At 39.0% G+C, this 25883-nt stretch overlaps 1 protein-coding gene across 8 annotated transcripts in view; it reads left to right on the top strand.

Moving 5' to 3' along the window:
* Scn3a (sodium voltage-gated channel alpha subunit 3) overlaps window positions 1-15765 on the top strand; it is a 112065-nt gene extending 96300 nt beyond the window's left edge. For all 8 annotated transcript variants that reach the window (XM_052726496.1, XM_052726500.1, XM_052726498.1 and 5 more), the window contains 7 exons: window positions 934-1056; window positions 4690-4962; window positions 5824-5877; window positions 6701-6838; window positions 7906-8010; window positions 10097-10367; window positions 12361-15765. In XM_052726496.1, the coding sequence (XP_052582456.1) occupies window positions 934-1056; window positions 4690-4962; window positions 5824-5877; window positions 6701-6838; window positions 7906-8010; window positions 10097-10367; window positions 12361-13556 (2160 nt within the window). In that variant the 3' untranslated portion in view covers window positions 13557-15765. The remainder of the gene's footprint in view (window positions 1-933; window positions 1057-4689; window positions 4963-5823; window positions 5878-6700; window positions 6839-7905; window positions 8011-10096; window positions 10368-12360) is intronic.
* Window positions 15766-25883: the final 10118 nt, after the last annotated feature.

The raw sequence follows: 25883 nt of genomic DNA, 5'->3' as shown, positions 1-25883 counted from the left end.
TTTTTCTTTCTGTCTTCCTTCCTTTCTTTTGCTTTTTAGTCTTTATCAGAATGTATGTGTGCAGAATGAGGCTCAGCTTCCTCACCAATACCTAGGTGTCAGGAGCAGTACCGACTTCTGGAGACTTGTGAATATAGGCCTCAAAGTATATGGGAAGACTATCAAGCCAAATTACTTCCCCTACCCCCAAAAGGATGTGTGTTATTTAATGTTGCATATACTCAACGAAAATTCAGCTTAATCACAAGTACCAGAAAGATGTGTGATCACTATGAATAAGAAGTATCGTATTATCAAAAATCTACTTCTGATAAAAATGCTTTCAGATAAATTTTCTTCTTTATTAATCCAAAGCATTGTTTTTTCGAATTTTATAAATTATATGCTACATTATCCAGTGAGGAGACAATGGCTCCACTAATGTATATCTAACCAAACCATATTAGGTACATTAAGAGCAGAGTTTCACGCCCACCTAATCAAATGCTTATATGATATGGAAGGAGAGATTAAACACCTAGCCAGCTGACCAGCCCTGGTACCTGGCAAATATTTCTAGGATTCACAACCTTGATACCATACAATTTAGGAGAGAAGTCTTACGTTTTATTTGGCAGTGTTAAGCAAAGGGACTGGGATTTTGAACTAAGCCCTGAATTATCAGTGATAAAAATACACATACTTTGCAAACCAGCCTGTGGCATGACATCCCTGTAAGTGTTAATGAGTATGAACAAGTATCACATTTTATTGGTAGGGAAAGGACAGGGAGGGATGAGGCAGCCAGTGTCGGATGCTGTGGAAGATGAAGACGGAAGGGTTATAGTCAAGTCACACTTCAATTGGCTATCACTAAAGAATGGACAGTACATGCTGTGCCTTGATCTAACAGTTTATTTTGTGGTAGATTAACGGTTTATTTTCCATCTGCAGGTTTCTTTGGTTAGCCTGGTAGCCACTGCCCTTGGTTACTCAGAACTTGGTGCCATCAAATCCCTCCGGACATTGAGAGCTCTACGGCCTCTCCGAGCCTTATCCCGCTTTGAAGGCATGAGGGTAAGGAAAATCAGTGGCGCTCTCTGAAGCTCCAGGCAGAGTTCCATGCAGTCAGTGACTCAGAGACATAGCAGTCTCCACAGAATTAGATAATTCAGGGCTAAAGCCATAGAGAACAGCAAGCTTTTCTTCTGGAAATTGCAGTTTATTTAAACACACACTGAGGAATTGAGACAGAGCAAATACCAGCATCTGGGGCTTGAGTTCACAGTTCAGGCCTGCCCCATTCCCCTGCCCCCACCACACACACACACTGCTCTTAATTTCATTGCTCGGGCACTTGGGAACAACAGCTGACAACATTCATCCTGCCAGGGCCTTCAGTAGATAAGTTTGAGTCCTCAGAACATATCAGTAATACAAATTTTTTTAAAAGGCGATGCTTTATTTCTTGAATTCATGTAAATCACAGCACCCAGCAAACCTGGTACATCCCTCACATCCGAATTGAGTTGCTAGGATAATTAGCAGCATATTTCTAACAAGCCGGCTTTGCTTCACGGATCTTTTGAGCACACGTTCTGGGTGAGGTTCAGTTTTTCCACAGTACCAGCCTTGTCCTCCCCTGCTCTCTCCCTTAGCAAGTATATCTTGTCTCACGACAGAAAATGCATGGCTGCCACGCCTTCAGAACTGCTGTGCACAAAGGCCAGTTTTGTTTAATCTGCTTTGCAAATGCACACGGATATTGAATTTCTTCAAGGCCATGGGATTTTTATGTTAGGAGGTGGTTTGTTTGGGGCAATAAACCCCTTCAGCCTTGACTGGGAAATTTACTCATTGTGGAAAATGAAACCACCCTCCAGCTGCTCTCGCAGCGCTGTGAGCCGAGACACGCTTGGCTTGCCTGTCGCAAATTCTGTCTCATTGCTTATGTTAACAAATTCATAAAAATCTGTTCTAAATAACAATCTTCTTTTACTGCTGACATCATCTCAGCCTTTATCATGCTTCATGGCTTCTTGTTGAAGGTTTATTTTATTTTATTTTTTATTGAAGATAGATTTTTTTTTCTCATATAATACGTCCTAATCACAGTTCCCCCTCCCTCTCCTCCACCGAGCTCCTCCCCACCTCCCCTCCCACCTGGATACACCCCCTTTCTGTCTCTCATTAGAAAACAAACAGACTTCTAAAAGACGATAATAAAATAAGACAGAAAAAAAAAACCTAAAGCATCAGAAGAAGATACAACAAATAAAAGGAAAAGAGTTCAAGAAACAGATATAGATGCAGAGACCCACTCGGGGATCCATAAAAAACACTAAGCAGGAAACCATAATATATTCACAAAGGACCTGTAGAGTAAAAAGAGAGAGAATATATATATGTATATATATGTATGTATATATATATATATATATATATAATAAAAAGTAAGATAAAATTAAAAACAAAAACAAAAAAAGTCCTGATACAACATTATAAGACAAGGAAGCTCCAAAGATCCTGTTGACTTTGTTTTCTCCTGGCCATCTACTGCTGGGCATGCTGCCTACCCTTAAGAGCAGCTTGTTTCCCAGTGAGACTCCCTTGGAGAAAAGTAGATTTTCCTTCGCAGGTGGTTGGTTATCAGTTGGAGAAAGCCTCTGGGTTAGGGAGTAGGGCATGTGCCCACTTCCTTCAGCTCTAAGGCCCCATCTAGTGCAGACCTAATACAGGCCCTGTGCCCGCTGCCTCCGTCTCTGTGCGTTCGTATGTACATCGATCCTGTTGATTTAGAGGGTCTTGTTTACTTGATGTCCTCCATCCCCTCCAGCTCTTACAGTCTTTCTACAGCCTCTCCTGCTGAGTTCCCTGCACCCTAGGGAGGGGGATTTGATGGTGACATAGCATTTAGGGCTGAGTGCGCGTTCCGATATCTCTGACTGTCTGGATGATGTCTGGCTGAGAGTCTGTCTGTGCTCCCATGTGCTGAAGGGAGAAGCTTCTCTGATGATAGCACTAATCTCTGAGTGTAGCAGAACGTCATTTTATTGCTGTTTTTGTTTGTTTGTTTAGAACAGGATTGTTTGGTTTTACCCAAGGTCTCTCAGGTTCTTGGTCACCCGTGCAGTGCCAGATATGGATTCCATCTAGTGGAGTGGGCGGGCCTTAAGTCAAGTCAGATTTTGATTGGTTACTCCCACACAATCTGTGTCACCTTTGCACTAGCATATCTCGCAGGCAGGACATGATTGTGGATCAAAAGGTTTGTAGCTGGGTTTGTACATTTCTGCTTTGGTGTCCTGCACAGTACCTTCCTGTATCAACGACGCTAGCACATTGGTGTGAAGGCTCAGTGCTTTACTTCTCCATGTTCAATCAGTTGTGTGGGGCTTGTCTTCGGCGATTGGGCCTTGCCGTCAGTTGCAAAGAGAGAAACCTATAGTCCTGGCAATAGCCTGGATTGTTTGAGGGTGTCCATGGGACCCCTTTGGCCAACAACCATAATTGTAGCTGATATCAGAGAGGAAATGCAATTGAGCAAGTCTGCAAACTTACAATTTTCCTCTTATCTGAAAAAATTCTACGATTAGTATTTTGATTCATATGGAATACCTAAGATTTCAGCTAAATGTAGCAACATCTATCTGAAGATAAGAAAATTTGTAGAGGTATGAATGAGGTCACTGTACATAATTTTAATCTGAAAAGAAAACTAACAAGTACAATTTGTATGACTTAGTTTCTAAAGGAAATAAAATTCAATTACTATAGGAAAACACTACAATTTTGGATTTCAATTTTTTTAATGCTGGTTTACAATTTTTTAAAATAACGTTTACTATATTTTTAAATAAAACAATAGTTTTATTGTGTAGGAATCCTTAGCAGAGTCATCCACTACAGAGTAAGATAAGTGAAGTTAGAAAAGCTACTTTTGCTATCCGTGAGATCTTAAAATGCATCGTAATCATTCCTGGATTCAGAGAAACAAAGGAGGCTGGGCTTTTCCTCACTAAACACATCAGCCTAGCAAAAAAAAACCATGAACATAGACTTAAGGGGAACATGTAGGCGTTGGCAAGTAATAATAATGGGATATATTTGATCATCTTACATCTAAAGATAAATCTTACCTCTGCCTATAATTTATTCTGTGTTTAAGAGACAGAGATTTTCTAATACAAAAATAAAAGAAATTAAACAAGACTTTTAAACCCTTCATCCTCACCTTCATGGTCAGATAAATGTTCCTGGCCTGAGGAGACAGATTTTATGCCCTTTACATGCTTTATTTGTGAAGGAGTTGTGTACTTAATTCTTTCAGGTCATCATTAATTCGCTCGTGTTCACAAAAATTAATATGTCACTGCCAATGACTACTACCATCGGTGTTTAATGCATATTTCTCCCTCAGCACTTTTTCCTCATCGTGAATTTCTGACTCCATCTTACTATCTCAGGTTTTGTTCATTTCTTTTCAGTTTTGTGGTATTTTGTTCTCCTTCCTTGCTTAGCTCTTTAGCTGTATTGTCATTTGCCTCCCCTTGTCAATATGCAGTAGAAAACACTAGAAGAAGCTTTCTAGGGCTAGAAATCTACCTAGATACCCATTTAACCCCTTCCAAATGTGTCTTAGTGCCGAATGCATATACGTCAGTGATGGCTTCTACTTTAGCAAGTCATGGCTCTCCTGTCTTCCCACAGGTGGTTGTGAACGCTCTTGTTGGCGCAATCCCCTCCATCATGAATGTACTCCTGGTGTGTCTCATCTTCTGGTTGATCTTTAGTATCATGGGGGTGAACCTGTTTGCTGGAAAGTTCTATCACTGTGTTAACATGACAACAGGCAACATGTTTGACGTGAATGAGGTCAACAACTTCAGCGACTGTCAGGCTCTTGGCAAGCAAGCCCGGTGGAAGAATGTGAAAGTCAACTTTGACAACGTTGGGGCGGGCTACCTGGCATTGTTGCAAGTGGTAAGTGGCTACTGTAGGAACCTTGAAAACATTGAGAAGTGTGCCGCCTAAGACCCCTTTGTGATGCTCTCTGAACATCACAAAGTAGGTCTTAGGCGGCACACTTAAAAAGTAGGTAGGTAGTTGACACCTCAAATTAGTTACTTGGCTGTGAAAGTGACCCTGTAGTTTTTATTTTCCCCTGGGAGTGCAGTTTTTAATGTTTTCACAGGATTTCTTATTTCTTCTTCTGTATTTTCCTTGTTATATCACTGACCATTATTTCAGTTTTTTATTTTTCTGTAAAAATTGTGTATATTGAAATATTGGTTACATATTCTGTTTATGAATTAAATGTATGAATTTTTAGCCAGATACTTTCCATAGCAATGTCTAACATAATATGATATTATTATACATGCTGAAATGCAAAATCTCAAGGGATACTTTTCAAAATATGTAGTGCTTATTCTTTTTAACTTCATGACAGCACAGTTGCTTATCAATTATTAGTGAAAATAAGTTGCGCTTAAATACAACCCTAGGCTTCAACCCCAGATTTTATTTTCTTGTTGGAAGGAATTAAGATGAGATTAAGATGGGATTTTCATTAATCAAGTCTCCAGTTATGTTTTGCTATAGGAAAAAAAAAACAGAATTGCCCCCAACAAAGGAAAAGAAAAGAAATTCTAAACTCTGAACACAAATTTTGATATTCAGTAGTAGGGAGGTACTTAATAACACCTCATTTGACCCATTTCAACACCTGAGTAGAGAATGTCATGGTACTATATGAAAAGATACTTAGAACAATGTTGTTGTATTTATGTCTGGTAAATTTAGGTGAGACATTCATAAATAATTCTATTGTATTGTGTACAGGCCACATTCAAAGGCTGGATGGATATTATGTATGCAGCTGTTGATTCACGGGATGTAAGTAGCTCTCAGACACTATTTGCAGCTACTAGATTGTCCAAGGTAAACATTGGTGAGAATTGAACTGAGAGACCCAGAATTCTATATTACATAAAGTCAAAGTATTTACCATTGCAAGTAGAAATGATTGTTTTAAGACAGGGTGCTTATGTGGGGATAGTTATTTGGTTACTATAGGTATGATATGTAATAGATAATATGTCTACTCTGAAAAGTTGTCAGATTACATGCAGGATAGCTTAGCCCTGCAAAGAGAACTATTCCGAGTAGGAAGGTAGCTCAATGCAGGAAACACTCGTTTTTCTGCTCCTTTGGAGGACATCATCAGCCAGGCTGTAAAACAGCTTCCAAGGACATTATAGCCAGACAAGTGAGCAGACTTCAAGGAAACTCAGTCTCAAAAGTATAAATATAAAGAATTGGTTAAAACACATCTGGTTACTCTGTATTTTTCTCTCAGTTGATTTTCTGCTATCAAAACTTTTCCAAACACAAACTGAAGATATTGCGAAAAAATGTTGGAATAATAATAATGTTGAGATGATAATAATAAAATACCAGGCCCAAACTGTTAGCTGCATTTATAACAGTGTTATTTGTGCTGAGGAATAGTTGGCAGGTAGGCTACAATGGAAAAACATGTTGGATTTCAAATGTAAAATTCTCAAATGTCATACTAGTTTGAGAAAATAATTATTTTTGTAAAATAGTATCTGAAGACATGATAAGAGAAGTTCATATGAAGTAACAGTGCTCACTGCATTATTTAGTCCAAGTGTCCATGTGGCTAATAGTATTCAATATTTTCCCTATTGTCTAGGTCAAACTTCAACCTGTATATGAAGAAAATCTGTATATGTATTTATACTTTGTCATCTTCATCATCTTTGGCTCGTTCTTCACTCTAAATCTCTTCATCGGTGTCATCATAGACAACTTCAACCAGCAGAAGAAAAAGATGAGTGTCGCCCACGCCCCACCCTTCCCTGCTCAAAGCACCTGTGTGCTACAGAGCCAACCAGATACTTGAAGTCATGACATACTTAGATTGTGCTGATATTATTTGCACTCTTACTCTGGGGCCAGTAAAGCTATAGCCTCTACTCAGTAGCTTCTTTCCTTTCATCTGCTGGGCAGCTATCTCCCTGACCCAGAAATATAACCATTATTTCAGGACAGCCAATGATTATTCAGCACTTAATATGGCTTCTGGGTTCTTTCAGGAATTACCCTCACCAATATCTCAGCTTCATCTTCTCCCACATCTCGTTTTATCCACTATCCTGTTACCTACTCATTTCCTCATCCACGCATGTCATCAACAGAACTTGTTAGAGGGAAGCTGCATGAACCTTCCTGACCTTTTCTGAACTCAGACATGCACTGGTTTCTCCGTGGCCTTATATGTGATATTTTCTCTTCCTGAGATGTGTTACCCAGCAAACTCTTTATTATCCGTTAAAGCCTTAAGCTTAAGCCTGACTCTCTCAATTTGTTGTTGTGTCTACAATAACTTTTCTTCCTTCTTCCTGTTCATTTGCTTGCTCTTTTTTCTTCCTTTCCCCCTTTTCATACTTCCTTTTTAATGACCTACCCACTTAAGGAGCATGACATTGTGTTATGTACCTATGCAATTCTCATACCAATCACATTGTTTGACACACACAACAATGCTAAAAATTGTCGAATAAAGCAAGAAAACTCTCAACAGTAAAAGAGGAAAAAAAAGATATTTGGCTCGCTCCATGAAAATATATTTGAGGACCTTAAAACTCATTGTGAACATAACATGATCCAATTAGGATGTTGTACTAATCAGAATTTTATATGCTTATGGGCTTTGCATAATATTAAAGTCTGCAGTATTTCACATAAATTGGAGAAGCAGAATAATGAATCTATATTTAGCAAGGTAAAAATCCATTTAAAATTGAGAAAAGTTTAAAGGAAGCCTCAGAAATACTTTGGTTAAAATACTGTTGTAACACAGGTTGGGATTGTAACCAGGTGATTCTGTGTGTTTACTTTGGAGGTCAAGACATCTTTATGACAGAAGAACAGAAAAAATACTACAATGCAATGAAGAAACTTGGCTCCAAAAAACCCCAGAAGCCCATCCCTCGGCCTGCAGTAAGACAGATATCTTGTATTCATTAAGGTTCTAAGACAGGGTTTTCATTGGAGTGCCTGGATCAGAACATCTAGGGTGATATCACCAATCCATAGCACTAATCACAAATTTCATGTTGTGCAGCACAGTCTACAGATGTAAACTCGATAGCAAGTGTCAAGTTCCTAAAATTCTGGGATGTTCTTGATAGTTGGTGAGTTGAGATCACCAAGAGTTCCCAGGAACTGGCCCCAAATCAAGATTGACTCTCCGGCTGCCAGTATGTCTGACTGCTGCTCCTCTGACCTTGCTGACATCTGTGGTTTTAAGTAGATGGAGGCTCCCAGATGGCCCACTCCGCCACCATTCCCTCTCTCTGCTCTTTCTTCCTCCCTTCTCTCTTCCTCCTAGTATAAATCTCATTTCAGCTTTTCTTTCTGTTACTAGCTTTTAAGGTAGCGCACAAAGTAAACAATACTTTTACAGCATTTCCATACGTATCATTGGACTTCATTATAACCTCCCTCTCCTGCCCTCCTTACTTCCTCTGCACCTTTCATTCCGGTTGCCTTCCCCCCTGTAAGTAGTAACCTACTCTGTTTTCACATCACCTTCACTCCAAAGCTCTATCCCCAACCCTCCCATCCATTCCTTTCTCATGCTCCCCTATCTACCTAGATTCATGATCTCTCTCCATATTATCTATAACTTGATATATATTAAACTTAAGCTCTGAACATGAGAAAACCATTTGTCTTTTGGGGTTCCCTCACTCTTGAGACTAGAAAATGTTCCCAACTTGCTTAGAAAGAAAAACTGTCTCAAAATTTCGTTTCACCAGAAAGAGAATAAAGATCATTGAAATGCATATTCTGTAACACCTCCTAACGTGGGGTGGCATAATGATGCTGGGTCATGCTCACAGAACTGTACCCTAACTCATCTACTCTCTGAGACAGGTTAAAAAAAAAACGTAACTGAGGCCCATAAAGTAACTGTACCCCTGACCACAAAGCCTGTGATCAGCAAAACTCACAATTGAAAAGTTTCGTGAACCTTATCAGTGATATCCTCTTACTGTGCATTTAAAAGCAATTGAAATTGGGAGTTTTAAGATGAGGAGGAAAGATGGGAAGACACTGCACACGGAAAGGAATAAACCAACCTGCTTCACCAAAAGTCATTGATATCGGGAAACATGCTTGGTTTGTGACCTTGGATTTTTTTTCCATAAGCCATGGGATTTTGTGTATTTATTATAAATATTTTTAGTTATCTAATAAAACTGCATTTACATTTGGATTTACACAGGACTCTAAAAGCATGTTTCCTGAAATAGGTATTAATTAGACCCTCACGTCTCATGCATTTTAAAAAAGCTATGTGTGGGAGGGCATTTTGCTTATGCATGTCTCTGTGCACCATGTGTCTTCTCTCTACCCGTGAATCCAGGAGAGCAAATCAGATACCCTTTAACTAAAGTTAAGAGTTATCAGCTACCATGTGAGGGCTAGGAATTGAATCTTGGTCCTCTGGAAGACCAGACAGGGCTCTTAGCTACTGAGGCATCTTTCTAGTCCTTTCATGCATTTGTTGAAACATAAATAGGAAACTGTGATGGAGAAAATCGATAAATTAACAAATAAACAAATAGAATTGAATAAATATAACTAATATCATTTGAGGGAAGAAAATAAGAAATAACAGGAAATTCTTAAACTATTGATAAGTGAAGTAGATTATTCATCTAAAAGTCTGTATTTGCCTTTTCTGAAGTCTTCACTAATGATTGAAATCCTTTTTATAAAAATTATCATATTTAACCAAACAGCCTCTACATATTTTCAGCCAATTTCCACCAGTTTCTGGTTTATTCAGTTCTGTCTTCCTATGAGACCCAAATGAAACAAGTATGTTTGCTACTGGCATGTGGTAGGGTACCTCTCATTAAAAAAAATAATAATAATAGGAAGTAAAATGGAGTTTAAAGATTATTTAGGATACTGTAAGGAGGGTGCATACCTGAGAGACATGTGTGGATTTGCAATGTTACCCGATCACTATTTGTGCAATGTGTACACTAACCTCATATCCCTTTTTCTCTAGAACAAATTTCAAGGAATGGTCTTTGACTTTGTAACCAGACAAGTCTTTGACATCAGCATCATGATCCTCATCTGCCTTAACATGGTCACCATGATGGTGGAAACTGACGACCAGAGCAAATACATGACCCTGGTTTTGTCCCGAATCAACCTTGTGTTCATCGTCCTGTTCACGGGGGAGTTTGTGCTGAAGCTCATCTCTCTCAGATACTACTACTTCACTATCGGTTGGAACATCTTTGACTTTGTGGTGGTGATTCTCTCAATTGTAGGTAAGGACAGTTCAATCCCAGAGACATGTACTTCTAGAGAACATTTCCCCCAAATCCTGCCAACAACTGGCCATGGAAATGCAGTTGGAGAAAATGGAGTGTGCAGAGTGAAGATTTCAATGCTAACATATTTGAATACAATTTTGAAACGAGTTTATTCACAAAGTTAACTGGTTAGAAATTAAAGTATTAGTACTGGATTCTGGGAATAGATGAAGAAAACAGGAAGCAAAATTAGCATGTCTGCTTTGTATCAGTTACTGTTCTCCTTATTGGGATAGAATAACCGACAAGCAATTTAACAAAGGACAGGTACACTGTGGCTGGAAGTTGTAGGGATACACTCCATCCTGGTGTGGAAAGCCTGGCATGGGGCACAAGGTGCAGCAGATTCAAGTGAACCTGCATTTGGGAAGGAGAGTGAGAACAAGAAATTGAGCTGTGTTATAAAGCCACAAGCCTTGCCCCCCCTCCCCCCAGTGACCCATTTCTCCTAATAAGGTTTCATTTCCTGAAGGTTCCACAACTTTCCAAAACACCACCAACAGCAGCATGGCAAAGGTCCAAACACTTGAGCCTATGGCAATGGCTAACCCTCAAAGCACAATGTTCTGCTGGCAGTAAATAGTCAGGCTTAAGGGTAAGGCACGTGTCTTTAAAAATACGTCCTCATAACACAGTAGTGTAAGTGTACAACTTGGTCGCTGTCTTACTGCTGTAAAGACACCATGCCAACTCTTATAAGAGACAGCTTTTAATTAAGGGCTTGTTTACAGTTTTAAAGGGTTAGACTATAACCATCATGGCAGGAAGCAGACAGGCATGGCACTAGAGCAGTAGCTGGGAGCTTTACATCCTGATCCTCAGGCAGCAGGCAGAGAGAGAGAGAGAGAGAGAGAGAGAGAGAGAGAGAGAGAGAGAGAGAGAGATTGGGTCTGGCATGGGCTTTAGAAACCTCAAAGCCCACTCCCAGTGACACACCCACTCCAACAAAGCCACACCCACACCAAGTTTACACACCCACTCTAAAAAGTTTGCAATCCACTCCTACAAGGCCACACCCACTCCAACGAAGCCACACCTACTCCCAAAAAGGCCACAACTACTCCAACAAGGTCACATTTACTCCAACAAAGCCACACCTACTCCAGCAAGGCCATACTACTCCAACAATACCACATTTCATAATTCTTCCCAAACATTTCCACTAACTGGGGACCAAACAGTCAAACATATGAGCCTACGGGAGCCATTTTCATTCAAACAGTACTATATATAATTCAAAAACAAATCAAGAATAAATAGCCAGTACTGCCCAAAACATTTAACAGTCTTTCAGAAGAAAGAGAAATGACATTTGACATGACTCTTGCAAGAATGGTGGAGTTTTAACAGGCAGAAAGAGGAAATGATATCATAAAGCTCCAAATTTAGAAACTATAGGTCAGATGTGGTCCACTTTCTCAAACTAAAGTATGTCACTCTCATTGAGAACAATGAGTTATTTCATAAATAACCTTTATTTCTAATTGCTATATTTCATGTATAGTAGTGAAGCATAACAACTAGAAACTATAACCATAAATTAGCATGGTAATATTTTGGATTATTTTGGATTTTAGAAAAATCTGTATTGCTTTATAACTTTGTATTATAGTGCCATTGAATAAAACTCAAAAACACTTAAATGTTAATATTAGAGTAGATTCAAAGGTATAGTTAAGGTAAGTTTTTGTAAGATTATTTTTTTAATTAGACATGTGCAAAAAGCCCAGGCGGTAGTGGCACACACCTTTAATCAACTGGGAGGCAGAGGCAGGCGGATCTTGGAGTTTGAGGCCAGCCTGCAGAGTGAGTTGCAGGACAACCAGGGCTATACAGAGAAACTGCGTCAACAAAAAAACAAAACAAAAAGGACGCACACACATACATCTTTCCTATAAACATTGATACACTCACTGTTCATCTCTCTCTTCTGTATACTTTTCCATAGGAATGTTTCTGGCCGAGCTGATAGAGAAGTACTTTGTGTCCCCTACCCTGTTCCGAGTCATCCGCTTGGCCAGGATTGGCAGAATCCTACGCTTGATCAAAGGTGCCAAGGGGATCCGCACGCTGCTCTTTGCTCTGATGATGTCCCTTCCTGCGCTGTTCAACATCGGCCTCCTGCTTTTCCTGGTCATGTTCATCTATGCCATCTTTGGGATGTCCAACTTTGCCTACGTTAAAAAGGAAGCTGGAATTGATGACATGTTCAACTTTGAGACTTTTGGCAACAGCATGATCTGCCTATTTCAAATCACCACCTCAGCAGGCTGGGACGGACTGCTGGCACCTATCCTCAACAGTGCACCTCCTGACTGTGACCCGGATGCAATTCACCCTGGAAGCTCGGTGAAGGGGGATTGTGGGAACCCATCCGTGGGGATTTTCTTTTTTGTCAGCTACATCATCATATCCTTCCTGGTTGTGGTGAACATGTACATCGCCGTCATCCTGGAGAACTTCAGTGTCGCCACGGAGGAAAGTGCAGAGCCCCTGAGTGAGGACGACTTTGAGATGTTCTATGAGGTCTGGGAGAAGTTCGACCCTGATGCCACTCAGTTCATAGAGTTCTGCAAGCTCTCTGACTTTGCGGCTGCCCTGGATCCTCCCCTTCTCATCGCAAAGCCAAACAAAGTCCAGCTCATTGCCATGGATCTGCCCATGGTGAGCGGAGACCGCATCCACTGCCTGGACATCTTATTTGCTTTTACGAAGCGGGTTTTGGGTGAGAGCGGAGAGATGGATGCCCTTCGAATCCAGATGGAAGATCGGTTCATGGCTTCCAACCCCTCCAAAGTCTCCTATGAGCCGATTACCACCACGTTGAAACGCAAACAAGAGGAGGTGTCTGCTGCTATCATTCAGCGCAACTACAGATGTTATCTTTTAAAGCAAAGGTTAAAAAACATATCAAGTAAATATGACAAAGAGACAATCAAGGGGAGGATTGACTTGCCTATAAAAGGAGATATGGTTATTGACAAATTGAATGGGAATTCCACCCCAGAAAAGACAGATGGAAGTTCCTCTACCACCTCTCCTCCTTCCTATGATAGCGTGACAAAACCAGATAAGGAAAAGTTTGAGAAAGACAAACCAGAAAAAGACAGCAAAGGAAAGGAGGGCAGAGAAAATCAAAAGTAAAACGCAACAAAGAAATATCTTTGTGATCAATTGTTTACAGCCCCTGAAGGGAAAGTTTATGTGTCAACTGGACTCCGAGGAGAGGTCCATGCCAAACTGACTGTTTCAACAAATACTGAAGGTCAGTGCCTATACCAGACAGTGGCCTCTCTGTCACTGCCGCTCTGTGAGACAGGGTATCAACGTTGACAAGAGGTTGTTGCTTCCATTACCAGCTGACACTGCTGAGGAGAACTCCATTGTGAAAGTGACCATGATAACACCACCAAACGCCATTCGGACTACACTCCCATCCATTCGATTTTTAACATTCACGTTTGCCATGTTTTTACAAAAATCTGTCCCAGTGGATCTTCCTGGTCCCTGATTCATAGTCTGTTCATAATACTATGTCACTATTTTTGTAAGTGTGCTTTATGTTAAGGGAAAAAAATATATATATATAAGAATCCTGTGTTCCAAGTCCACAAGTTTCTCCAGTAATCAAAAAAAATATTTTGCCTGAGAGATAAAAAAATTATTGCTCAAAACTAAAAACAAAAAATTCTAATGTTAACAGTTTCGAATACTTCTACTTTCTGGATGGTGTTATCTACAAGTATTTTAGTCTGTTATGTTTGTTTATGCCTGAGCAGTTATGTGCCTGGAAAGTCTCCACTAATATTTAAAAGGATTATTTTTATGCAAAATATTTTGCTTCAATAAGTGCAAATTTTATTCTAAGTTTCAGAGTTCTATATTTAAGTTTGGTTAAATGCCCCCCACCCCCAAAAAGTTATCTAATATTTCTGTTCTAGAAAAATCTATCCAAAGTATCACTTTAGAATAGTGTTCCACTTTCTGTGGCAGTATTTTGTTGCCATTTTTTGCTCTCAGCAAAACTGACAGTTTATGTCAATTAAATACCCTCTGTTATGTAAATAGTTATTTTATCCTGTGGTGCATGTTTGGGCAAATATATATATAAACGTATATATAGCCTAATACACAACTTCTATTAAATCAAATATGTACCACAGTGTATGTGTCTTTGCAAGCTTCCAACAGAGAGGTAGCCTGTACCATTCATCACACAGAAATAGTTGGGAGGCTATCACTAATGCATGTTAATATTGCCTAAGCTACTCTATTTTAATCAATCCATTTATCACACGTTTTGGTAAGAAGAGACACTGTTGGTGGTAGAATGAATTCAGTCCTGCTCTCTGTCCACCTGTCAAGAAAATCTCACTGATATTATTTTAAAACACCTTTGTTTTTTCATTGTTAAATCAACTTGAATATCACAATGTGTCTTTATTAATTTAAAGGAGACACACTGTATAGGGCCTATCACTAAAACCTAGACTTCAGAGTTTGCTAAAAAAAAAATGTCCAAAATTTGTTTAAATATAAATAATGTAAAATATAATCAGTTTTCTTTGTCAGCATTTGTACATAAGAAAATTATTTTCAGGTTGATGACATGGCAATTTATTTTACCTTATCCTTTTGCTTTTTATTTTTAATCAAAATTCCAAACTTTTGCATCCAAAAGACTTTTCAGCAGATAATTTCCTAAAATAAAAGTTAGACAATGGGTTTTGTGGATTTCTTTGTTATAATATATTTTCTACCATTCTAATAAAAGATATGTTGGTCAAAATCTCAAACCCTGACCATTTTCTACCGACTCTGGTTGCCTGCAGGTAATCCTTCACTCATGGAAGTTTGTTTTTTTTAACTCAACTTTTGTAGTATTTGCATACGCAGACTAGGCTTATTTTTTTAAATCCTGCTGCACTTAACCTATCATGGATATAACATGAGCTCTGTCCTTTTTAGCCAGGAACAAAGGGGCAAAGTTGTGCAATTACCTAACATGATATAATTTTTTTTGCACAAACCAAAAGTTTAATGTTCATTCCTTTTACAAAACTATTTACTGTAGTGTATTGATGAACTGCATGCAGGGAATTGCTATTACTAAAAGAATGGTGAGCTACTTCATTACTGAGCCAAAAGAATAAATTCTTCATTTTTTACTGTATCTCATTTGTTGGACTGAGTTTTTTTATTATTATTATTATTGGCAGGTAAAAATTTACACAACTAATGAAAACCTGTATTTGATTTGACATTTGTATTCATAAAAGTTCTCTTGAGTTTTGTAACACCCTGTTACATGATCTACCCAGAAGACTGTCAAAATAAAGACTAGTTAAAAGCAGTTTTGTGAACTGTTCCTTCATCAAAGGGCCGGCCCATATGACCCAACCTTCAGGCTTGACAATATTTGCAGCAGCCCTCAACAATGGTTATCAATTTCAGTTAATTTATTGACTGAACAGGATTCTAATATCAATGCCTCTAAATGTAAGTGGTGTCGTGTCCTGATATCTTGGTGACTAACACGTCACTCATGTGTTTTATTTCCTAAATGCATTCTATAACTTATAAAGTATCAGTGACACAGGGATTAGGAATTGATGTTACTTTTCCAGGGTCCCTTGCTTTTTTGTCAATTCCTAACCAAACCTTTATCTCCATGGAAAACTCAGGTTTTAATGAATATTTTTAAGACGACTCAGATCTGGATATATATTTCATAATTTCCCCAAAATAAATTACATAAAGTGACTAATGGGATTCATTGGCTTCTTCCTACTCAAGTCAATTTACAGGTTTGACCAATACCAGAGGACTCAAATATTGATTTGCAAAATCCTAAGTCTTTTAAAGCATCTTGATGTGTAATCAAAAAGCAAGGCTCTGTAGCAGCCAATTAATATGCATTATATCAATGCCACTACCTTCCAAAGTATTTTATACAGGCTTCAGCTGCGAAGAGAACACCTCTAGAAGATGCCTTTCTAGCTAAAGGTTGTTATGCAAACATAGAGGTATGGATATAATTTGGTAAACTTTTAAAATAATTGCTTCTGTGAGTAATAAAATCCTTTCGGCAAAAACTTTTATATTGGAATTTTGTTTGAGAAATAACAATGACTCAATCAAATTCCTCCTCCTAGAAGCAACAATACCATGAAATGAGAAAACTTAATTTTAATAACAAAGAATATTGGTGTAAAGGGCTGTTCTTTTGGTTTTGAAAAGTGTGGGGGAAGTGGACATTCTGATTTTCAAGTATTGTAGCCAAGGATACTGAACTATGTAAAGTGATACATCTTATTGATACTTCAATTACGTAGGGTACAATAAATACCATGAAACCCATTTCTGTGCATTCCATCCACTCAGAGTACTCATGCAGGAAGTCAGTGTTGACATTTTAAGAAAACATAAAATGAACTGTGCCAGCAGTTCTGACACATAGCTTCAGTTTCATTTTTGGCATCAGATTAAATGTGTGAAATTCCAGTCCCCCCTCACGCTCTCCCTCTATTAAAAAGTATGGTGACCTTGAATTAGAGGTTTGGTGGTGGTGGTGGTGCTTCTATACATTGTTACCAGACAGACCAAGTTTCCCATAAGGTGTGTGTGTGTGTGTGTGTGTGTGTGTGTGTGTGTGTGTGTGTGTGTGCTCAGAAGGAAGGTTGAGGACAATTTTAGTAAAGTTTGAGAGAAAAACAGTGGATTGGGCAATCTATAATTCTAAATGGCTGCTAGAGGAAGGAGACAGAGCAGGAAAGACAGAAAGTTATGTATGGAAATCAGAGAAACAGTAAGAAAGTCAAGCGTGCCAGAGAAAGCATGCTTTTGCTTTGGGCTACTATTTAGGAAAAAAATAGAGAAAAGAAAAAGTAAAAACATGCCAGAGGTCAGAGGGCATCTCACTCCAGGTCCCCTTTCCCAGGACAAAGGATTGCATCAGGAACGTGTGATTTGAAATAGACAGATTATTAAGAAATGGAAAACACTCCTGAGAATAGAAGTGGGCTGGAGTGCTCAGGGACAAAGCCCAGACATTGGGCCATGAGATGTGTGGTGCTTTATTGTACACTTACAGAGCACCTACCTCTCCCAAGTTTGCATATAGGGTTTTCTCAGCCTGTTCTGTTCATTACACAAAGTCCAGGTAGGGCTGAACTCCAGCCTTCTCTGTAAGCTAGCTCCTTATATTATTATTGTTGTTTATTTTGATATATTTCAGTTTCCAGGATCTATTTTCCTGGATGTCATAATCATGCCTTCAATTTTATGTTCAAAATTAAACTGCATATTCAAAGTGAATTGTTTCCTTTAAATAGATAGCATTTACCTAGAAAAATGTATATTGTCAGTCTGTCTTTAAAAAAATTATTTAGAAAACATTTAATAGAAACACAGCATTCAATCTAATATTAAGAGAAATGTCTTCTCAGTATCAAAGATTTCATGGCTCGGAAATGTAAGTAAAGGAAAAGCCACTGCTTCTTCTCTATGTTACAGAATTCTAACAGACAGCATCTGGTAAATAATATAACCAATTAAAGCAAGTAAATCGCTAGTCATTTGCAAAATTGTCTCAGAGGAATAAACTTGGTTGTCATTAATAACATTTAATACACCACTCCAGGAAGTTGAGTTAATACATATTTTCAACTGTAGTTTTTATTACAAAAGAACTGAAGATGTATACCATTCTCTTATACTAGCACTCTAGTATTCTGCTGTAGATAGGGTAGTTAATATTTTGATGCATCCAAGCATGGCTCCTGTGGTCCTTCTGTCTGCAACATTTTTCTCCTCTCCTCTCCAGAACTTTTCTGTCCTCCATAATTTTGGTGCCCTACTAAAGGACATATCTAAAACCTTCCAAAAGAAATAGCACCCAATCGCCTAGAAAATCAATTGTCCTTGTCATGAAGTAAGAAACAACCTGTATAATGTCCTCTACCGATGATCCACCCACATGGATCAGCCACGTCTCCACACTGCACCATTCCTCAGACTGTGTATTCTCCAGCACCCCAATGCTTTGATATCCCTCTGTCTGCACTTGCTGCCTCTTTTGCCTGAAGGTCCTTCGCTCTCCCCATCTCTTTTTAATTTTTTCCTGGACAGACCATTACCACCTTTCTAAAACCATCTCAAATGTCATCCTTCGTTAGGGAAAGTCCCACTTTGATCAGTGGAGTGCTTCCCTTCCCCCCGGTGGTCCTACTGTGCATATGAGCTGGCATTTATGGTACTGTGTTATCATGCCTTCCTTGTTCACTTGGCTCTTCTAAGAATTATAGTTTACACCAGATATGGAATACATCTCATTAATCTTCTCACCTCTATTTCCTTTATAAATTATGGTTAGCAAAGTATATTACTGTCACTGTTTAGATACACAAGTAGTAGAAATGATTATTTCAGGAATATAAATCAAAACAGTAGTTTTTAAATATTTAATGAAAACAACTCTTCAATTAATTATTATCTATATTCACACAACCCATCTTTATAATTGGGCAAAAAAAAATCACGAAAAAAGAAAAAGAAAGGAAGAAAGGAAAATACGGTGTACTTTGTGACTATGTATTAGAAATTAGAGCTATCCCCAAGAGGAGCTATAGCACCAAAGAACTTGGTTAAAGTAGTTCTATTAGTGAAAAAGTAGTTTTATTTAGTTGTCTTCAATTAGAAGTATGTTACATGAATAAAATGACAACTGATATTTCATTTCAACACTTAATCATGTAGATTCATTTTAATAATCTACAGGTACATTGGTAATGCAAGGATAATTTCAGGATTTAGCATAGTGAACATATATTTTTAGCATGCAATGAGACAACTACCCTAAAGCCTTCAGGTCATCAAATATCTAAGAAGAGAGATGAAAAGGATTTACACAGACTGTTGTAATGCATGGATGAACTCACAATCAAGCCAGAGAAACTCTCTCAGACTGAGGGAAAAGGTGAACCGCCTCTGAAGTCTGTCTTGCTCTGTGGTCTTTGTTCTAGAGACCCAGCTTGCTTTGGATTGCCTGCTGTGGTGATTATTTTTATTGAGCTAATTTATTGAGCTAAAATACCTAAGGGATTACTAAAGCATGCCAGGAGTGATGGCATTTCAGTTGACTGCTAGATTCTGGGTGTCCTAACCTAACAGATGAACCATCTGAAACCATGAGACAAGTCTTTTCTTCCTTCAATTAAATTGTCTCATGGGTAATTTGGGAAAGCCATGAAATGACAATTAATACAATGGGAAAATACCAGAAAATACTAACAAAATTAAAACTGGTGTATTTGTATTATTAAAATAAAAATAGTTTCAAGACTCCAGAGAGTTCTAAATGTTACCTATTAAACTCTAAAATGTGCGCATGCAGTCTACTGAGCTCCAAGGGGTTTGGGCAGCCCCACCATCTATAGCCCACACAGCTTGTCCTCCAGGCTTAAGCTGGAAAGCACATCTGCTGCTGTCCTTCTTAGATGCCCCAGAGCTCTGGGTTCTCTAATGCAATGGAGGCTTCACCTTCAACAATGGCCTTGAAGGGCCTCTCTGTAGGGATTCCAAACCTGCCACAAGGTGCCAACCGTAAGTTGCTTAACATGGCTCCCCACTCTTGTATCTTCTATGCTTCCAAAACCAATACCATGTGGATGACTCTTAGATTGGCAAGTTTGGCTACCAGCATAAAGTATAGCCTTGGCTTCCTTCTTAGCTTCTGGGAATTAACTCCCAAGGAAACACTTTCTGTTACCCCGATGAAGCACAGGCTTCAGCTCAATGGTGCTGAATGCCTATGACAGCTAGTTTTCCAATCCGAGCTTGACCAGTATTCTTTCAGCACAGTGAAGCCCAAAGTGTTTCACTTCAGTGGTGCTAGTCTCTGGTTAATCACAGCTGATCCTTTAGCTCCAGATCATCAGCACACACAAGATTCTCAATACAAATTTTCACACAACCAGCCCCAATACATTGTTTTCTTCCCTCTTAAATCTCACAAGCCAGGCTTCCAGAGGCCGTATTTTGCTCAGCATTTCTATCTTCCAAGTTTCCACAAGAACAACTCATGAAGGTTAGAACACTCAGTGACTTTGACAACCCAAAGTTCTAAATGTTTTTATAATCCTCCAACAGAATGTTTGAAAGACATAAAAGACTGCATGGCCAGGTACATTGTAGGACAAAGTGCTAAACGGTCTTATTAATAAAACCCAGAGCCAGATATTGGGGTTAAAACCGAGAGATCAGAAAAGCAGAAAGAAGGCAGCCATGTTCTCATCACTTGGAGATCTTCAGCCAAAAAGATCTACTTCCTGTCTACCCACGCCTATATACCTTTCTGTTCTGCCATCTCATTTCCCCTTTTCACCCAGCTACATCACTTCCTCTTCCTGCCCAGCTCTGTCACTTCCTGTGTGTCTGTACAGACCTCCAGACCTTTATGGTTAGTGCTGGGATTGAAGGTATGTACCACCATGCCTGGCTCTGTTCCCAGTGTGGTCTTGAACTCACAGAGATCCAGACAGATCTCTGCTTTCTGAGTGATGGGATTAAAGCCATGTGCTACCATTGCCTGACCTCTATGTTTACTATAGTGGCTGGCTTTTTCCTCTGATCCTCAGTTAAACTTTATTGGGGTACACAGATATCATCACGGTACATCATAGAAATACCCCATTGCTCTAATACCTATTTCTACTCTAACTAATTTTATCTCTGTTGCTGTGATAAAACACTGGCCAAAATCAATTTAGGGGAGGGAAGGGTTTATTTTACCTTATAGGTCACAGTCCATCATTGAGGGAAGTCAGGGTAGGAACTCAAGCAGGAACTTGAAGCAGGAATCACAGAGTAATGTTGCCTGCTGCCTCAGTCACTGGTTCAGGTTTAGCTAATTTTCTAATCAACCCAGATATCTGCACAGGGAGTGGTACTGCCTACATTGGACTGAGCCCTTCTAAGTCAATTAATATTCAAAACAATATTCCACTGACTAATCTTATCTACACCACTCCTCAATCAATGATTTTCTCTAAGACGACTCCAGACTGTGTCAAATTGCCAATGAAAGCTAACTAAGACAATATGAAAAAAATCTAATAAGTCATAAGAAGAAACAGACAAGTATAATATACAATCAAATATTTTCCTGAATAATTAATAACTCAAGTCGACAGAAAAACCTAAAAATGTACATAGCTCTTGAACATTGCAATTAACACCCGAGGTATTGGACACCTAAAGAACACAGCAACATTTTCAAAAGCCTAGTGAGTTTGAAAATGTACACGTCTCCATTTTAAATGTGTTATATGTTAGGTCAAGTGTCAAATGTCTTGCAAATGTCAAAGACTTTGCAAGAACTGGCATCATACAGACCACACCATGTTCTCTTATCTAAATGCAAGTGAGTGAGGCTCTTGCGGGTAATAAATATTTTGCAATACATGTGGTGACTTAAAACTGCATTTCTGGTTTCCTCTCCTAAAAACTGTGAAGGAGCTGTCAGACAATGCCCCTCACGTAGAACTGAAAGTCCCAACTAAACACAGTTACCTGAGAGCAGCACAGAGACCACCGTAAAGAAGGAGAAGGCGTGGCGAGTGGCAGGAAGCCATCATGTCAATCCACTATCATTATCTGGCACAACCAGGCAAAACTAGAAACAATTATTGTCTGGTAACAGAATTGATTCATTAAAAAAAAAAAAAAAAAAGGTATGCATAAGATGTTCAGAATGTGTGGTAAATGTAAATCAATTGCTTAGCCCCCTAACAAATTAACTTGGTATGTTTAGGAAATTTGTGTGTGTGTGTGTGTGTGTGTGTGTGTGTGTGTATTAGCAAAGTGGACATAAATATTTAGAAAGCAACTAGACAGGCACATCATGTCCCTTTAGCAGATCAACATTAGTAGCTTCCCTACTAGGGCCTAAGCTCTACAAACTTTTGACTGACTTTTGGTACCAGAAGCAAATTTACTCCTATGAAGCCTCACATCCAATCAGAAAGCAGTTGGTTACCCCCGAGCGGTCTTGCTACCGTCATACCAGTAGGCTAGCTCCTCCAGCCTGGCTAGTTGGTATTGCACACAGGATCCACTAGAAGGCTGTTGACCATGATTTCTTCCAACAGGTTGCATTGCACCTGCTGGCCAGCCAGGAAGAAAGAAGCTTTATGCTGGTATTCATGGCTCTCAGCTGGCGAGAGACATTAACCAGATGCCACAAACAACATACCTTTATCTGATTTTATTTTCTTGTTAGTTTTGTTTGTTGACACAGGGTCTTACTCTGTAGCCCAGGCTAACCCAGATGGAACATAGTAGATACTCTACACTAGCCTCAGACTCCCAACAATCCCCCTGCTTCAACCTCCCAACTGCTGAGTTAACACCCAGAAACAGACAATTTTTTTTATGCTGTAATTTCAAATTGTTCACAAAATTTTGTTTAAGCAGAAAATATGGGCACTTTTTCATCCTTTTAAATATTCATGCTGCATCACAGCCATCTTACTGGACTAAGAGAGTATTTGGCTTCCCAAGGGCCATTAATATTTGAGTCAACTCAGTGCATTAGAGAACCAGAAACACAGTTAAACTTAGCACAGAAGGGGTAGGGGTGTGAAAATATACACCAGATGCTAGGGAAAGAGTCTTGGGATGTAGCTTTCTTGTTGGTGAAATAAGGGTTATACATGCATGGATTTGGGATAATAGAATTATGTAAAACCACATAGCATTATGTAAAAGTGCACAAAGTTTTTCAAATTGCTTTAAGAGCAGGGAATTGAGGTAATATCTTTCTCCAAAATGGTCTTTCCTGAGCTCTTCAAAGATGTGTAACTCCAAGCAGCTTCCCTAGAGGACACATGGTTGTCAAGGAGACAAGGAGGGCCCTCCTCCTCTACCCTCAGAGCTGAAACTAGCAGGACTGGTTTGGGAGTAATGTGGGAACACTACAGTCAGCCTTCCTGGTGCTGGCAGTGAACACCAAGCCTAATCTAGTGCACTGAAAGAGAAGAGAAATAGAACACACAAACACACCCAACACACGCACACACAAACACAACAGAAGCATATATACGCATATATATATGTATATATATATATACATGCACACACACACTCACATAGACACACACACACACACACACACACACACACACACACACACACACACACCAATACAATGAAATTAGGAACATGAAGGAAACTCTTTAACCACCTATGTACTTAGCTAAAATTGAAATCAAATACTATCTATAGATCAAATAAATCTAAAATGGATCAAATACTGTCTTTAGGAAAGCCATTTATTTCTTCTAAGCTCAAATAAGGGAAAAGGTATTACCTATCTGAAATAATTTAATTTCTCTAAAAAAAAAACAAGGTTGTTAGTAATTTTTAAAAACACGTTATAAAAGGACTGTTTAAATTCTTTAAGAAAGTTGCATATCAGTGTATTTATTGTTACCTTTATTCAGTCAATAAATCCAGTAATGCACACAGCAAGAAAAGCACAAGCTAAAACTTGAGAATGCTCAAAACATAAATAGAAATATGTAATCCAACATTTTTAAAAAAGAAGAACCTCTTCTTTTTCATCAACATGCCTATTTATATTACTAAGTAAAACAAATTGATTCAACTAGAGCTGAAAAAGTAATTAAAAGCAAAAAATACGAGCCGGTATAAAGACCATCGTCTGATAACTGTTTAGATCAGTACAAATATTAGTCCTCCTTTTTTCCTATAGTCCTGTTAAATTCTAAACACACTTTAGTTAGAAAGTTTGTTGTGACATCTTCAGTGTTTATTATGATGCCCTGTATCCTTCAGAGAAAGTACAAATAGAAAAGAGAGTATATAAATGCCAAAATTATTAGTAGGTTTTCTGTACCCTGATAATTGGTTTCCCCACCAATGCAGTGAGCCAGACCAAGCTGAACTGAATAAGTATAACGACAGGTTTATTTGAGCAATGAAACTCCTGGGCAGGTCTCCAGTCCCAGAAATCGAAGCTGGAGAAATGGAGAAGATACATGCCTGAACTAAAGCAGGAAGATTTTATATATATAGCCTGTAGGTGAGAGGTGATGATGTGTCCACCACATTCTGGGTTTATGCAGGAATGCTTAGGCAGGGACGTGGACTGCTGGTCGCAACAGGAAAATTTGCAATAATCACCAGTGGAACTGGCTTTTTGTTGCCTTCTATTTGTCGGGGATATTCTGAGAGGGCAGGGTTTGGAGAGAGAGAGACAGGAATGGGGCTTTCCAGATCAAGCAGGGGTGAGCTGGAGGTTCCAACTGAACAATTATTTCCTTGTAAGCTAATTGGACAGCTACTTCTCTTGAAACTAATTCCACAAGAAAATACACAAAATCCTTTTTCTGGATATCTTTTGGAGTCTTTATATAAAAGTATTGTGAATGTGTTAGTTTATAAAACATTCAATCAACTGTATCCCACAGCAAGTAGGGGACCTGTCTTCCCCTGATTAGATCCACCTACATAGAATGGAAACTTCCTGCACCAGGAGGGCAGCCTGAGTGGCCCTCTGGACACTAATGCCCCTTTTAAGACTCACAAGTAAATGGATGGAGGTAGAAATAATCCTTCTGAATGAGGTAACTCGGAGCCAGGAAGACAAATGTCACATGTTCTCTCCTGTGTCACTATTAGTTTTAAATATTTGATATGTGTGTTTAAATTGGAGTAGCCACTGAGTTTCAGAGACTAGTAGGGGTCTGTGTTAGTCAAGGTTTCTACTGCTGTTAAGAGACACTATGACCATGGCAACTCTTACAAAGGAAAACATTTCCTTGGGTCTGGCTTACAGGTTCAGAAGTTTAGTCTATTATTATCATGGTGGGGAGCATGGTGGTGTGCAGGCAGACATGGTGCTGGAGAAGGAGCCGAGAGTTAGACATCTGGATTGACAGGCAGGAGAGAGGGGGGAGAGAAAAGAGGGAGAGAGAGAGACAGACAGAGAGACAGAGACAGAGAGACACAGAATGGGCCCACTTCCAATGACACACTTCTTCTGACAAGGCCACACCAACTGTAACAAGGCCACACCTCCTAATACTGCCACTCCTTATTAGGTTATGGGGTCTTTTTATTGAAACTACCAACAGGGTCCTCAAATGGTATTTCAAAGAAAGATAGAAGGCAGATGATATGAAGGGGAGGGGTAGGAACCAGAGAGTTGAATGAGATGTGGATTGTAGGGCAGGTTAGAGGTGGGAGTGTAGGCAGATATAACTAACACTAAAGACCTCCGCAGATGGTATATAGAAACCTACCACTGTAGATGCTTCCTAAAATATATACATATACACAGCTACAAGGGGTTGTAAAAGGAGTATCTTATAACAGGTTAATAATGCCTCCCCCAGACACCAAGGCTACCGAATAAAAATCCTAGTGCTAGGTTTCAATTACCTCTTT

Source organism: Peromyscus californicus, unplaced genomic scaffold (genome assembly GCF_007827085.1).
Source record: "Peromyscus californicus insignis strain IS unplaced genomic scaffold, ASM782708v3 Scaffold_7__1_contigs__length_154581171, whole genome shotgun sequence".
Classification (NCBI taxonomy): domain Eukaryota; kingdom Metazoa; phylum Chordata; class Mammalia; order Rodentia; family Cricetidae; genus Peromyscus; species Peromyscus californicus.
This window is presented reverse-complemented; position numbering and strand designations above follow the sequence as displayed.